Source organism: Galeopterus variegatus, unplaced genomic scaffold (genome assembly GCF_000696425.1).
Source record: "Galeopterus variegatus unplaced genomic scaffold, G_variegatus-3.0.2 Scaffold6098, whole genome shotgun sequence".
Taxonomy (NCBI): Eukaryota; Metazoa; Chordata; class Mammalia; order Dermoptera; family Cynocephalidae; genus Galeopterus; species Galeopterus variegatus.
In genome coordinates, this window is record NW_007732209.1 from 67,077 (window position 1) to 83,154 (window position 16,078).

The following is a 16,078-nucleotide window of genomic DNA, read 5'->3' on the forward strand; positions in this document are numbered from 1 at the left end:
GGGGGGGGGGGGGGGGGAGATAAATGAAGGAGAGAAACAAAAGGATGGCCGTACTATTTTCTATTTCTGCTTGTTTTGATTTTAACAAACAAACCATGAGAAAGAAGACTTAAATAGTGAAAGCCTGCCTTCATGTCTTTCATAATTTACCTTAAAATTTTATTATTATAAATTCAACTATGTTAGAGATAAATATATAAATTTATAAAGATTAATCAAGTTCTATTATCTAAGTAACCTGGATAAATGTGAAATAACATCAGCAGCTCATGGATTCCTATTCTCGAGAAAAGCAGAATCCGAAATATTAAACTAAATATTGCCTACAGATTTATCAATGATAAAAGGTGATATGGTGCCAATTTCAGGACAGAGCAATCCCTGAGAATTTTGTCTTGCACAATTGTTACCTCTCTTAAAATGCTGACTCCTTAATCCAGTCTCTGTATTTCAGCCACATCTCTTGCTGTGACTCCTCCAAGGTCAGTTTTGATCCACTTCTAGTTTTGGGTCCTACCTTCACCTCTGTGAACCTATCACTGTACTGTGTTTGTTCTAACCAATTCCAGTTATGCTTTATAACTGTTCCTGTGCTTATTTGCAGAGGATTCTGTATGGTACTGATAGTTTAAGTCTATCGAATTTCTTAATTTCTAGACATAATTTTTTTCCCAACAAAAGTTTTCCTTACCAAAACCAACAATAAAGCTGCATTTTATCAAATCATGCACTGACTTGCATCTAGTCTAAATGCTCCCTTCCTCCCCACTGCCAAAAAATGTTTAGATTACTTCTCTAGCTCAAAAGTTTAGATAGGACACTTGTTATTGAAAGTTTTCTAGAGTGTGGAAGAGTAGAATTTAGTATAAAGTGGATATATTTGGACACCTTATGAAAAGAGATTTAGAAATGTTTAAGTACCAAAAAGCTCATTGTAAGGTCACTGCCCAATGCAGACCCCAAACACAGCTCTTCGTTTATAAAACCCCAATAGTGGTTTCCCTTGCAGGTCCTCTTATAAATATTTTATCCATTTGGATCTGCTATTTTATTTTAAGACAATTTTCTGAAAACAATTCCTGTGGTAGCTCATAAAAGCCACAATGCTATTTGACATATTAATTGGATCTTTTTATGCTTTAAGATGCTACATACGTATTCCTTTAATTAAGTTACAACTGATGTTCTAATTTCTAGATTCCGTATGGTTTACTATAAATATCCTAACCAAATGTTTGAGTTAGTGTTCCTTGTTTTGCTTCAAAAATCACACGAGTAAAAAAATCGATGCAATCTTCTATAATATAGCAGCAATAGTTTGTATAACCCCACATTATGCATAGCAATTCTTTCACTGCTTAACACTAGTAGGCTATAGAGTGACTAGGCTTCTGAAAATAACTTGAAGGGTATCTGACTATACTGTTCAACTTTCACATTCAAATTTGCTTCTGCCTACTGTTCAGACAGTTCTGTATCTTTTGGGTTCACCTGCCTTTACTGTTTAATCTTGCCTAAAAATGACAAAGGAATACTTTATTATAGATACTGTAGAAGCTCTCTTAGCTGCCATAATTAATAACAGTTAAGTGTGGGGGGTGGGAAAAGATTAAAACACAGAATTGTTAAGAAAAATTATACATGTCAACTTTAATGTAACAAACATGAATATAGCAATACTTTAATGTTAGCCAGAGACCTTTTTCTTTATGTGTCTGTTGACTGAAGTTCCAGGTTGTCTTTCTTACATAAAGCATACTCGTGATGACCTAAAGCAGGCAGGGGTGGGCAAACTTTTTCTGTCAAGGGCCAGATAATAAATATTTTATACTCTGTGGACCTGTAATACAATCTCTGTTGCAAGCACTCAACTGTGCTGTTGAAGCTCACAAGCAGTCATAGGCAATCGGTAAACACATGGGTGTGGCTATCATTCCACTAAAACTTTTGTTTATGAAAATAGGCAGCAGGCCCTAGTTTGCTGAACCCTGACCTTTAATTTTTTGTTTTAATTACTTCGGAATGGAGCAAAAAAGATACTAAAACACTTACAAAGCAATTTGAATAGAGAATCCTTTTAGATATTTATTATTTTTCCTCTCAACCTTTTTTGGTTGTTTTCACCCATATCTACTTCACAGTTCCTATCTTTTTAGTGATTTGCCTTTGAGTCTTAAAAAAAATCATTTGACTTTGGTTTTATAGAAAGAGCAGCTTTCTCCTGCATTCATTCTGCAGAAATATGGTAACTGGCATAAACAGGTTTGGGGACACAATCGACTCTTGGTAAGTAGACAATTTAACCAGTGGGAGCAACAGTATATGGGCATGCCAGAATGGAGCCTACTAGTCAAGAGTGTGCAGCAGCTGTAGACATCAGTCCGTATATTTTCCAGAGGAAATGAAAACCAACTTTAATCTGGTGAGCTGGGTAAGTGGAAGTAAGTTAAGAGAGCTTCTACTGTAGTATATTTCTGTAAGAAATCCAAAAAACTAAAACTATGATTATAGTTGAATGTTTTCCCATAAAATAACATATAAAAAATGGCATATAGAGTTTATTTTAAAACTGAGAAATCTGATATTCTAATTCAGGTTCCCTATTTTTTACAGATATTTTAGATGACTATCACATAATAAAAATTCTACAAAGTTTTAGAATTATAAAAACACATCAATTTATAAAATATTCACAGTAAATCACTAAAAGAGGATAAATGCAAAATAACAACACAGAACAGTCTAAAGGATAAGAACTTAATGATGAAACTGCCAAAGTAAAACTATTTTTTGATCCCCCAAATCTGATCCATTTTCACAGGGTAGGGGATCTCTACCAGGATTATAATCTTATAATGGATAAAAACTGTCTCTTAAATCTACAAAACCAAAATTATTGCTATTTAAGCAGCTTAAAATACCACACTATTACTTATGGTTTACCAAATAATCAAGTCTATACCTCTAGATTGAAGGAGGTCAACTTCTTTCAGTGTACAGTCAACATTTATCTGGAGTTGTCTGTTCATGCTTCTCAATCTTGTCATTTCCTCAGGCTAGTAAGAAAGGACCCAAAATAGCAATTGTGGGAAAGTCATTATCAAGCCCAACATTTAAGAACTCCGTTTCATGTTAATTGTTCCGATTGGGTATTACCAAGAATACTGCCTTAGTCCATAAGAGGGCATGTTTAAGAAGTCCTATGTGTACATTTTTAAAGGAATAGTAAGGTAAAATGGGGATATCAAAATGGCCATGTATACACAAAATCTACATACAAAGTGGTGGGCTACAATACTGGACTGTGTTCTATCATACCAGATACTACCATGTTAATCACAGAGCACTGAGAATATTTTATTTCTATGTTTTCATTATAAGGAAAACTGTGAGAATCAACCTTTTTAAACAAGCAATGTCCATGATTTTAGTCTTGTCCAGCCCAGTAAAGATTATAACAGTACTAATTTTAATCAGTGCCTACTAAATGTCAGGCACTGTGTTTACCAGAATTCTCTTATTCCTTCATCTAAACAATCCTTTAAGGTAGGTATTAATATAATGCCCAATTTATGGATGAAAAAAACTCAGGCACAGAGAAGATATATAGTTTTCCCAAAGTTATAAAGCTAGTAGTTGGTAAAGCCAGGATTTATATAAAAGTCTTCTATATAAATTCATACAGAAATCTTTTTGTCTTTCTTAGATCAAAGGAAGCAATTAATCTAGTACATGAAAATTTCAGGAACAAATAAACTTTTTTTTTCTCCAACTTTGCTTTCCTCTGCCACCCACTTCTCAGGCTTTTCGGGGCACATATGAAGCACTGAAATATGAAGAGTCCTAATCTTCAGATAAATAAAGCTTTATGGACGCATTTACTTTCCATGACATTCTTAATTTCTTTACTATTTACGTATATGTACAGTAAAACATAAAGTCAGGGTTTAGAATCTAGTGGCATGGGTATTGAAGCTTTTAGCACAGCCCAGATACTAACTCAATTACTAGGGTGATTTCAACTATATAAAGAAAGAAATTAAATATCTGCTACTATAGGAAGATAGAACAAAATCCTATTCTGTCAAAAACATGTATTTTGCTAAAAGCTAAATATGTTAATATAACAGTGATAAAAAATGAGCAGAAAGAATATCTTAATTCACAAAAATGAAAGATCTTATGCTGTTAGGAGGTATTATCAGAATAACTGGGAACCTACTAAATCAACAAGCATCAAAAGCTTAAAATAAGTGATAAAAAAGGCAGAATATAATAAGAGCTACAATCCCTTAGAATGCTAGAGGAACAAAAAAAGGCACTTAGAAATATTTATTAGAGATTGCCTTTCTTTCCTCATTACTATGGACAAATTGTGTGACATTAGTGTGTAAGTTTACAGTTTGCCTACCAGGCAATACTAAAATAGTTCAAAACACATACTTGAATATTTACATTAAAGACAAAGCACTTAGTTAAGGGCACCAAAGAGTGATGCTATCTTCCTAGGAACATGTGAAAGAACCCATTCTTTTCCTTGTAGGATCATATCGGGAAAGTCAAGTACCTGAAAGGGGCTGATCCTTCCTAAATTGGGGCAGTGCGGGTGGGGGTGGGTTGGAGATGTTTCAGCCACGGTGGCCCTGAACAGTGAAGCTTTGTAACTAAGTATGGAAATACTATAATACACTTTATAGTCAAGAGGCTACTGCGCATTTGCTTATAACAAAACAAAAAAACCACTCTTGTCAATAGGCTCATTTCCAAAGATAGTACAAACACTAGAACTCACTAAAATAAGGGTTTATCTGTAAGACTTCTATGTCCTTTTTCATAGCTTCTGATTAAATTCAGGGAAAAAAGCTGTTTCTGAAAAGTTATGCCATTTGTCAAAAGTACACTGTGTTTTCATGGAGGAGGGGTTTCAAGATTGGCTATGTACAATTTAGAAGTTGTCTGTAAGATAACAGGATGTTTTTATCTTAACTTTTCAAAATGAAAAATGTTAAACTTTTTTTAAAAAGCGGCAGAAACACCTTAAGTCAACTGTTTTGGCACTTTAAAAAGTTTTCTCAGAGACCAACATCAAAGACCACTGATGTTCTTTGGTGGCTTGGCCCCAATTATGCATCTGGAACTCAAAGCTGTGGGGCAGTCCAAAACCCAGTTAGAACAGGATAAATGGGGGGAAATAACTTTAGGGAGAGGGCAACTTGAAGCTTTCTGCTTATTAAAATCTTATTTATCCTTCAAGGTAAAACTTAAATTTCCCCCTCCTCCATGAAACTGCCTCATCTTTGAACCCTATTTGCAAAAAGCTAACATTTCTGTCTCAGAACTCTGAAAGTATATAATATTGTTAATACCATTCAGCTGGTCAACACTTCTGATTTACTGTCTTACATACCTTTTCTCTCTCTCACATACACAAATACATATAGATTCATACACAGATATGCATACATCTTTTCACATACAGATCTCCTTAAGAGACAACATCTTCTGTGGCATTTAATATAATGCTTTGTAAATAGCAGATTGAAGGAAACGACACCATCACGCATTTCACACATCTGCTCTTAAAAAAAGATTATTTCACTGCTACCCTAGGTTTGTGCACCCACACCTGTAGCTGGTCACAAATGTGCATTCCGGTCTCATTTGACAAGTACCTTTCTAACCAATTTTTTAATACACTGCTTGATAAAAAATTAATCTGTTGGAAAACTTGAAAGTAGCAATATGTGCTTAGTAGCAAAAAAGTCAATTCTCTATTGGGTATTTCTACATGCGAGTGGGACAATGTTAAGGATAGGCATTCACTGAGCACCTACTCCATGCCAGGTCCATTATATATTTCATCTTGACAACAATATTAAAATATACTTGTTAAAATTCCATTTTATAGATAAGGAAAACCAAATGCAGCTAAATTAGATATAGCGAGTGAGTGCCAGAGCTATTCTCACTCCCAAACCCATGTGGTTGCTCCTTCCACTATGTCATGGTTCCTCAGATGAGCCTCAATGAAGAAAAGGGAATTCTGACTAAATGATTTATTTCTTGATTAATTTCCTACATAAGTATACCCTTATGTTATGCATGTTCCTAAAGTTAAAAGGAAATCAAAGTTTTGCGAAATGTTTCAGATTTGTGTACATATCTCAAGCAAAATTTTCCAGTATTCTGCAGCCAGCATTTACTTTATAAGAACACTTACTATTTGTTGAGCACTGTGTAAACTGCTTAACATATATTATCTTATATAGTCCTAACAAAAATCTCATAAGATGGGTACTTTACCCCACACATTTTATAGCTAAGAAAACAAGCACAGAGAAGGTTACTTATCCAAGGATATAGGAGTGACCCAAGTAGCAGAAGTAGGATTTAAACTCACACCTGACTTGAAAGCCCACTCACTGTCTTAACCACCATGTACAGCTGTCCCTCAGCCATGCACCCCTAACTGTCCTCCATTTACCTCTAGGCCTGGTGGCAGAAACACACGGAAATCACACTCAAATTTCTTATCTCTCGAATATTATCACCCACATGGACTACCAATTTCTGAAGCTGGGGGATAGCTACACAAGGGTTCATTATACTATTCTGCCTATTTTATGTACCTCTGAAATTCTATATAACAGAAAGTAAAAAATAAATTACAGCCAAGGGGAGCAGTTTCACCAGCTTCTCTTTTTTTCCTTTCTAAAGAAGACTCATCAATAAAAGCTCTGAGCTAAAATCGGGGGGGGGGGGGGGGGGGGGTTGAAGCACTAATCCATGCTACATTAGACAGTTCTCTACTTCCAAAAAAAAAAAAAAAATCAGTAGGGTTTTATTTAGCAGGGATTATCACACAGCAAGTAGTTGTTAAACAAGGCTAATATGGTTATTTTAAAGAGAATGACTTCTATGCTAAGAAAATTGGTTTATGCTCTACAGGCACCTAAAAGACTCCAAATTGCTCAACCACCATTGGTAGATTTCCATACAGGTTACATCCCTCAATATCTTCCGCAATCAGAGGATTCAATTAAGATTTCAAATGGAGAAAATTAGGCGGAAATTTGGTTTACATTAATATCACTTTTCAGTTAAAGATAGCTTTGTAATTTTCCAAGTATTCTAAATAATTAAAACTCTCCCTTCTCACTTCTAATACTGACTAAACTGAGAAATATAATTAATATTAGAAACAATTTCATTAAATTATTGAATATGCCTGTTTCTCAAGAATCTTTTTCAAAAACATCCACTGGTTCTGTTACCAGCAGAATAAAGTTCAAACACCTCAATCTGCGTCTAAGCCCCACTCTACCTATGCATATTAACCTCTGTTAACTCATCAGCAATCTCAGGCTTAAGCCAGAGAACTGTATTTACTGCCTCCTGAAAGTCAGCCTGTCTTGACTTCAAGCCTTTGTTACCTCATGTTCTTTTCCCTTCTAAAATGCTTTCCCCTATCTTCTCTGCCTGTAGCAGTACTATCTATTATTGGGGGCAGTGGTTCCTCACCTTTATTTTTCTTCAATCTAATAATCTTATGAAAATCAGAGGAAAGCTACAGACCAGCTTCCCATATGAACACACATATGAACCTCTGCATTTATTTTCAGGGAATTCACAGATCCTCTTTGAAGCCAGAAACCTCAGGTAAAAACTTCTCTATGAGGGAGTAGCTGCAGACACATGAACTGTAAGAGGTCTGACATATATGCCTACTTCTCTAAACCTGTAAACTCTGAGAGTGAGATTACCCTGAGTTTAGATAGGGTAGGAAAATGAGGAAAGGCTCCATGGAAAAGGTAGAGATTAAGTTGAGCCTTGAAAGAGCAGACAGGATTTACACACGCAGAGCTTTAGAAGGGCATTCCAGCAGGAGGATAATGTGAGAAATCTGAGAAGTGCATTGAGTATAATATACAGAAACTAGTTGATGTACGAGTTCTCTCAATACCTGTGAGCATATACAGCACTTACCACACTGTATTATAATGATCTGTTGATTTATCTATTTTTCCCACTGGCAGGTATGCACTAAGCACCTAGCACAGTACCACATTCATAAATTGTGTGCAAAAAAATGCTTGTTGAATAAATGAATATTGAAATGTGAAATGATAGGTCAGATCATAGAAAGCTTATGAAGTCACAAGATTTTAAGAGACATGTTTTAAATTTTTCAGTTGTTTCAGATTGTTAGAACTCAACATTTTAAACATATATTAACCAAAACATATATTATTTTTATTAGAGCAGTTCCCTTTAGGACCACTATTGGTCAATACTGTTATCTCAGTTTCTACGATTACTGAACACTTAACAAAACTGCTCTACCTTAAAATATTTTATAGTCAACACTTTCCCAAAATTCATATTGATCTCATTCTAACTCATTTAAATTAATGTACTTAGAAAAATAATTTTAAGTGTTTAAAAAATATATATATCATATGCTTAGAAGAATAAATTAATAAAGGAATAATTATAAAATTTTTGGTCAGCATGCACTTCTCATTTCTATTTTGATAGAAGGCAATTTATAATAAATAAGATGCTATACCTTGATTATAATTGTCAGTATTTGAAAATACTGATGAGCCTATGGAATTGGTACATGTGAAAAAATAAAGCATCAAATGATTTTGATGAGAACTATTGAAGGCAAAAGTCCTTCATCCATTGTTTTAAAAAAACAAAAAACAAAACTCTGCCAGGAACAGAACCTAAAAGAAAAACAAATGGCCTGAACAGCCAATGTCCCCACCTTCCTACCAACTTCATACCAACAGATCACTTACCGTCGGGATCGCGGTGGTGCAGCTGACTCTTCTGAGCCGTCTCTGCATCAGGTCATGCTCCATACCGTTCACTTCAGCCTTCAACCGCTCTAGCTCCTCTTTCTCAAGTTTCAATTGCTTTGCTAACCTCTCCATCCTTGCTCGCTGATGTAACAGCAAGGCTATATAGCATTACAGATAAAGTCATTGCAGAGAATAACACTGAACAAGTGACTGGAAAATTTCTATATGCATTGCTAATGTATAATAGACTCATCGAACTTGGGGTCTGGCATTTATTCTCATCTCTCTAATTTGTTCTGTCATCCTTAGCTTCCCTAAGATTCTCTTTAACTATACTTATGTGTGTTTTAAACAGGCTCAACACCAGGCATACGGAATTACAATTATAATTACTTCCCTTCTTATATATTCAATGAATACTAAATTCTCAGGTGTCTTGAAACAATCTGAACATACGTTTTAAAAACTGTTCTCTTTCATATTTAATTAGGTTTACTATTAGCTAGCCCAACAATGTACTTCATTACCAATTCCACTTCTCATATATTACTTATTAATATTATATTTAATCATTACATTACATTAAATATTACTTATAAACATCATTATATTTAATCATTAGATTAGAAAAGATTCAAATTCTTTCATTTGATGAACTTTAGTCACTCTCTATGAATCTCTTTTTTTCCACTCTGTAGTTTGTATTTGTGACAATATCCATTTTACTTGTATTTTTCTCCCAATGAATATTCTTCCTAAAAAGAGTCTTATTAGGTCAATATTATCACACCTAGATTTTCATATTTTCAAACAAAGTCTGCAGATGACTCTAAAGCATTAACCTTATTCTTAATAGCAATCCTACTGCCCAACATTTAATAAATACTAAACATTTAATTAAAATTAAACAGCTAATATATTTTATTTTGAATAGGAGCTTGTCACCTCACCACAAAGACTGAATTTCATAGAAGAGCTAAAATTTACCTTGTGTATAGGCATAGTCATCTGATCCAGAACTAGAACTCCTCTGATATTTATGGCTTCCCTTTTCTCCCCCAGAGCCTGGTATCACTGAAATGGGTTGAATAGGTTCTGGTGCTGCAGAGTGCTCTTCTTGGTCCACTAAATTTAAAAGATTTTCAGTCGCTGCTCGGCCTACGGTAATTTTAAAAACTGTAGTTGGGTTTGGTATCACCCGAGGAGATGGTGATGGAGCGCATGAAGGTCCAGTTGGCTGTGTATATGTAATATACACAGGATTAACACTAAATGGAGGTTTTGGTTGACCAGATATCCCTCTTGAAGGAGAACTTGAAGGTGGTGTGGTTGCTGTATATAGTGAGTGCTGATTCCGTGGAGATGGCTGATTACTGATGGGTGAAGGACTCCTAGTAATTGCTGTCCCGGGTCTTTGAGAAGGTTCAACTGTAATTTCTATCTTCTTCATGGAACCTTTGGGTAAGCTAGATGCTGTGTACGGGAGATAGGCTACCGAATGGCTTCCCTGTTTCTGATAGCTAGGAGGTCCTTGTTGGTATGGATGGGGTGGAGTAGTTGAAGGACTAGGTGGCATAAAGACATGGGAACTCGGGTGGCCCAACTGGGAAGGTTGCACTTGATGCTGTGGAGAGCTGAAGGGTGAAGGACATTGAGAAGGAGGTGGTGAATGGTAAGCAGATTGAGGGATCTGTTGTTGCTTGGGAGAATACTGAGAAGGCTGATAGTTCTGTTGATGTGGATAAACAGGTAAAGGACGTTGGCTATAATGAGGCACTGGGCCCTGTGGTGAGGACTGCCATGGTGTACTCTGAGGAGTTTGTCTTCCTGATGAACTCTGAGATGTCTGTCTAATATAAATAGAACCAGGAGACCCATAGAGATTGCTTGGAATTTGTGGAAGAATTTGTAAAGCTCTTGGTACAGTCTGTCCAGAAGGGAGGTTCTGGGATACTGTAACAGTAATTGGATTTGTACTATACCGAGGTATGTGCATATATGAAGGAGGTGGCAGCGGTGGTGGAGAAGGCCCTTGCATAGCAGATGGATTCATTCCTGTTTGCATGGAAGATGGCTGTTGAGGTGGCTGTGAAGGAGGAGTAGCTGCACTTCTGTTCTGTTCATTCATAAAAAATGGATTGTAGTTGGGGGTAGCAGCCACAACAGCTGGAGCTGAGTGTGGTTCCTGAACTAAACATATCAGCTGTTTACCTGCTGTATGCTGTGGATCAATATGTCCATCACTTGAGCTATGTACCAGTGTTCGACCACCATTAAGTTGAGCTCCATCTCCAGGGTGGTAGCTACTAGGAGAATGGATACCCAGGTTAATATGCAAAAGTCGATGTCTATTCATTCTATTGTCATCTGGACTATGGTATTCCATATACAAGTATTTGCTACTCTCCTGGGAAAGGGCTCGGCAACAGGCTTCAAGATTGTTGTTATTCTAGGGGAAAAAAATGGTAAAAGTAACATTGGCAAAATTAATAAATCCTAATAGTGGAAGTCAGGCTTTGCCAGAGAGTTATGCAAATACTACTGTCATAGAGTAAGTAGAGTGGTATTTTAACCACTAAAAGCTTCACATCATCTATTCTGAAAAGGAGGCCCCAAACAATTCACACTATTTTATAAACAATTAGATCATATTACTAGTACTACCACTACTGCTACAGCTACAGAAATGTAAAGTACCTACTAATGAACATTGTGACTCAACCCCAAGTTTTCTGACTCCAAATCCAGGACTCATTTTATACTTGTGGCATCTCAACAAATTAAAATGTTGGGCTAATCTTGGATTTCACCACAATTGCTGCAATATATAAGTAATATCCATCATTAATATTTAAACTGATAAACATGAAAATAACCATGCTTTCATTTTCAAAAGGCACTGAAACCACAAGAGGAAAAAAAAATTACAATAAAATCCTAAACAGTTAAAACAATAAAATTTCTAAGGCAGCCTTCACTTTTCTTTCACCCAAATCTATCCCTATATAACTTCAACTATCTGTATCATTATGAAAGATTTAAGAAAAACAAAGAAATCAGTAAAAAAAACCAAATCTATCTTTTGAACTTTGTCAGACTCATGGTAATTTAACAAAAAACCTGGTCTCAACCGCCTTAATGAAATTCATCACACTCCTACAGCCTCAAAAGTTTTTACCTGCGGAGAGGTGGCTCAGTATACTTACAAAATCATTGAAGGAGTTGAATTTTTTGTGTTATACACACACTCACAAAGAGAGTAATAGCAAACTGACATTTTAGAAGTTCCAATGGACAGTAATCAAACTAATAAAAGGTTCCCTCTTTTTTAAAAATTTAAGATATTATAAAGCAGTTTTCCATTAAAATACAGAATTCTGAACTATTAGTGTAAAACACATATTCACTGCCTCTGAAATAATCCATAAGTTTCTCTATTATTGTGACTTTCTCACAGTTCACAAATATACACATAGATATGTACATACATACATATTACTATATATTTATTTTAGGGAAAAGTACATTTTATATAAAAATAAAGGAAACACTTCACTTCTGGTGAGAACCAAATAAGCTTAAACCTAAAACAGGATATACACTGCTGTAATTTTAGAGTCGGGAGAACTCTTAAGAGTTCACCTACTCCAACTCAACTCACATTGACAGATGATGAAAGAGATGCCTGGAAAGTTACATGGCTTGACGACACTTAACTAGTTAACTGAAGAGCTAGTTCTAGATTCTTGGTCTCTTGAGTCCCATTGCTATTTCCACACAGTAATTTCAAGGGAGAGAATTTTTGGCCAAAAGGACACTACTAAACTGAGCTTTAGAAAGTAAAAAAATAGTCAAACCAACCTTTGTAAAATAAATTGTCAGAAATTTAAGAATTAGCTTTATCAAAACCCCACAGATAATTTGTATTCCCTATATAAAACACTTGATAATAAAATTCAAATACTTTAAAAAATACTTTCTGAGCCATAGAAAGACATATTAAAGTTATCAATAACTAAAACTCAGCGATTTGACTTTTTCTTATCCTGCTTGAAAATCATGCTGAGCAAGGGAGAGAAGCTAGATATTAAAAGCAAATTCAGGGCCAAAGGATTCAGATTGATTGCCAACTAGGATGTGTCACTGACAGATATCTGAAGGAAAAAAAAAAACATGAAAAGTGAAAATAAACTATCTTCTTCAAGTTTCTTATAAACCTAAGAAATTAGGGAAGAACAAAAGCTAGAGAGTTTTATTTAAAACCTAAAACAGTCATGGTTATTTTACTATTTGATATTTTTATTAATAATCCTGAAATTTCATGTTTTCTACATTGAATTAGGTAGCCTAATCAGTATCGCCACAAAACGGATCCAAATTCAAAATCATATGAAGTTGGATTTATCAGCCTACTCAAAAGCATGTCTACAGTGATAATTGAGTAAATTTTCCTATGAAGAAAAATTTAAAACCACAAATACAAGATAGTTAAGTATTATCTTTATGGAAGTATTGTAAAAAGAATACCACCAAAATAGATTCAAATGTCATATTTGACCTGCTAAGTGTCTTTTTTAAAAAATGGGTAAAGGGGCCGGCCCGGTGGCGCACTGTGATAGTGCACCGCTTGGGAAGTGCAGTGGCGCTCCCGCCGAGGGTTCGGATCCCACATACAGACCGGCCGCTCACTGGCTGAGCGAGGTGCGGGGGCAACGCCAAGGGTTGCGATCCCATTGCCGGTCCCGGTCCGGTACGGGCGCGACACTGAGGGTTGAGATCCGTCGCCGGCCACGAAAAAAGACAAAAAGGAAAAAAAAAAATGGGTAAAAAAATTTTTATCAAACAGTTAATATCAAGAATGGTTAAAGAAATCAAAATGGTTTTTAGTTGGACAAAGAGGTCAAAATTTTTAAGAACACATGTATGAACACTCTTGAAAGGACTGAGGCAAAAAAAATCATACTCCTAAAAAGTGATCCTAAATTGAAGGATGATAGCCAGAAAGAGACTTTAAGGCTTGTGTATTAAACGCAAACTACTGAGTCTCTCATATTTTAATGTGAACAAAGAAACTTTCCAGAGCCAGTAGGTGGTCTCCATACCAATACACTCTATTAATCCCAGAAGGAGAAAAACTTAGGACAATGTAAGTATCAACAAATGTTCATTGAGCTGAATTTAAAGTTCTATTCCCTCAGTTTAGTTAAGTGGCCACGAAAAAATGCAGATAATAAAGAAAAATGAATGCAAAATGCTAAATAAAATAGAATAAAACAAGGTCAGAGCTAGTGGGGCCCTAGAATAGGTGAGGAAGGTGACTGCTAGGACATGATTTAAACTGGAGGCCTCACTCCTTCTTGCTTTCACTCCAGTGGGAGGGTACCTTTGCTGTACCAGAGAGCACAATGGGGCTAAAGTAAAGAGCTGAGATTCAGACAAGGAATGTGTGTTAGAAAAAATAAAGGCAAGCTGTAACATAAGAACCCTAAGTCTGGAGGTCTAGACCTAGTAAAGGGCTTGCAAACAAAGGAAGCACCTCTATTACCACCAATGTTCTGTGAGCCTCAATTTGTAATTAAACTCACCTGTATACAGTTGTCCTTCAGTAATCATGAGGGATTGACCCCCCCCAGATACCAAAATCCACAGAAGCTCAAGTCCCTTATATAAAATAGCATAGGATCTGCATATAACCTATGCATATCCTCTCTTATAGTTTAAAACATCTCTAGATTACTTAAAATACCTAATACAATGTAAATGCTACATAAATAGTTGTTATACTGTACTGGTTTTTATTTGCATTATCCTTTATTGTATTGTTATTTTTAAAAATTTATTTATTTTAAATATTTTCAATCCATGGTTGGTTGAATCCGTGGATGTGGAAGGCTAACTGTACAGGTTTAGGTTATACCCTGAGCTGCTCGCAATGCAGTATGGTAGCGTTTGAATGTGCATACTGACTGTGTGAGGAAGACCAGTGGCCAGGGAGGAAGTTCCCAAAAGTCAATCAAACAGGGAAGTGCCATAACCCAAAACATACTGAGCTCCTGTGAAGGATGATAAAAAACACAACAGGGAGAGTGGTAGGCCTGTTTCTCTGTTGCCCCTTGAGTGGGAAGACACATTCTCAGAGATGAAAGAATTATTCCAGTGTAAGACTATAAGACAAAGGGAATGCGACTAAACTAAAGAAAGTAGGCTTACACTTAAAATTGGATATTAGCAAGAATTTGCCAACTAGAAAAACAGTATGGAAGGGAGTGGATTATCTACAGACTTTTAAAAATAGACTCAAAAGTGTATAGTCTAAGAAGTTAAAATGATAAATTGAGATTCAAAATTCAACTCTAAGAATGTAGGGGACTGATGACACAACCCAAAAAATTCAAAAAGTGAAATGTAAGAAGAATCTGTTTTTCTTTTTGCTACATGCCTTTACTCTTTTCTCAAAATCAGTGGTTCTCAATGGGGGGGGAGATTTTACCTCTCATAAGACATTTGGCAATGTCTGGACAATTGCAGGGATGCTATTGGTATCTAGTGGATAGAGACCAGGTATACTGCTAAACATCCTATGATGCACAAGGCAGACCCCACGACAAAGAATTATCTAGTCCAAAATACCAACATCACCAAGGTTGAGAAATCCTGCTCTAAATGTTCCCTCTGCCACACTCACATGAGAAAACTTAACTGAGTTCTAGTCACTACAACATAAAGCCAGCTCTAATAAGGAAGACTGTAACTTAATAACACTGTCATTGGTAGGTAATTTACCTGTAACATGCACTGAGACACGACGCCCTCTGGAATTTCAGGAAAACGTTGTCGGAGATCATGGAGAACCTGAATATCAAGCTGTGGACTGCTTTGCGCCATGCCAGAGCAAATGGTGGTCAAATTTCTCTCAGGAAATGGATGTTAATGAGCCTTCCAAAAGTAATGATCTTCCAACACCACAGTCATTTTCTATTAAAAAAAAATTAAAGTATGGTTAATTCTAATTACATATGTTAACTTTATTCAAACAGATACCATCAATATATTAAAACAGAGAGAACTAAAATAAATATAACTAATTTCAAGGTTGGAAAATTGAAAAATTCAACTTAGCCACAGACTCTTCTGATGTAATATAGCCAATCAGTGGTTTTAAAAAAATATATAATGTAAAATGACAGAAAAAAATTTTCAGTTCCATTTTAATGTTAAAAAAGGCAGAAGCTTGATTAAAAATACAGAATAGTATTATTTGACAACCA

The 16,078-nt window shown here is 35.6% G+C and overlaps 1 protein-coding gene across 2 annotated transcripts in view; it reads right to left on the bottom strand.

Annotated features, from left to right (window-relative positions):
* TAB3 (TGF-beta activated kinase 1/MAP3K7 binding protein 3) overlaps positions 1-16,078 on the bottom strand; it is a 58,656-nt gene that overhangs the window by 16,107 nt on the left and 26,471 nt on the right. For both annotated transcript variants that reach the window (XM_008590441.1, XM_008590442.1), the window contains exons 4-7: positions 15,594-15,785; positions 9,798-11,259; positions 8,808-8,968; positions 2,963-3,056 (exon numbers count right to left, since the gene is read on the bottom strand). In XM_008590441.1, coding sequence (XP_008588663.1) covers positions 2,963-3,056; positions 8,808-8,968; positions 9,798-11,259; positions 15,594-15,695 — 1,819 coding nt within the window. In that variant the 5' untranslated portion in view covers positions 15,696-15,785. The remainder of the gene's footprint in view (positions 1-2,962; positions 3,057-8,807; positions 8,969-9,797; positions 11,260-15,593; positions 15,786-16,078) is intronic.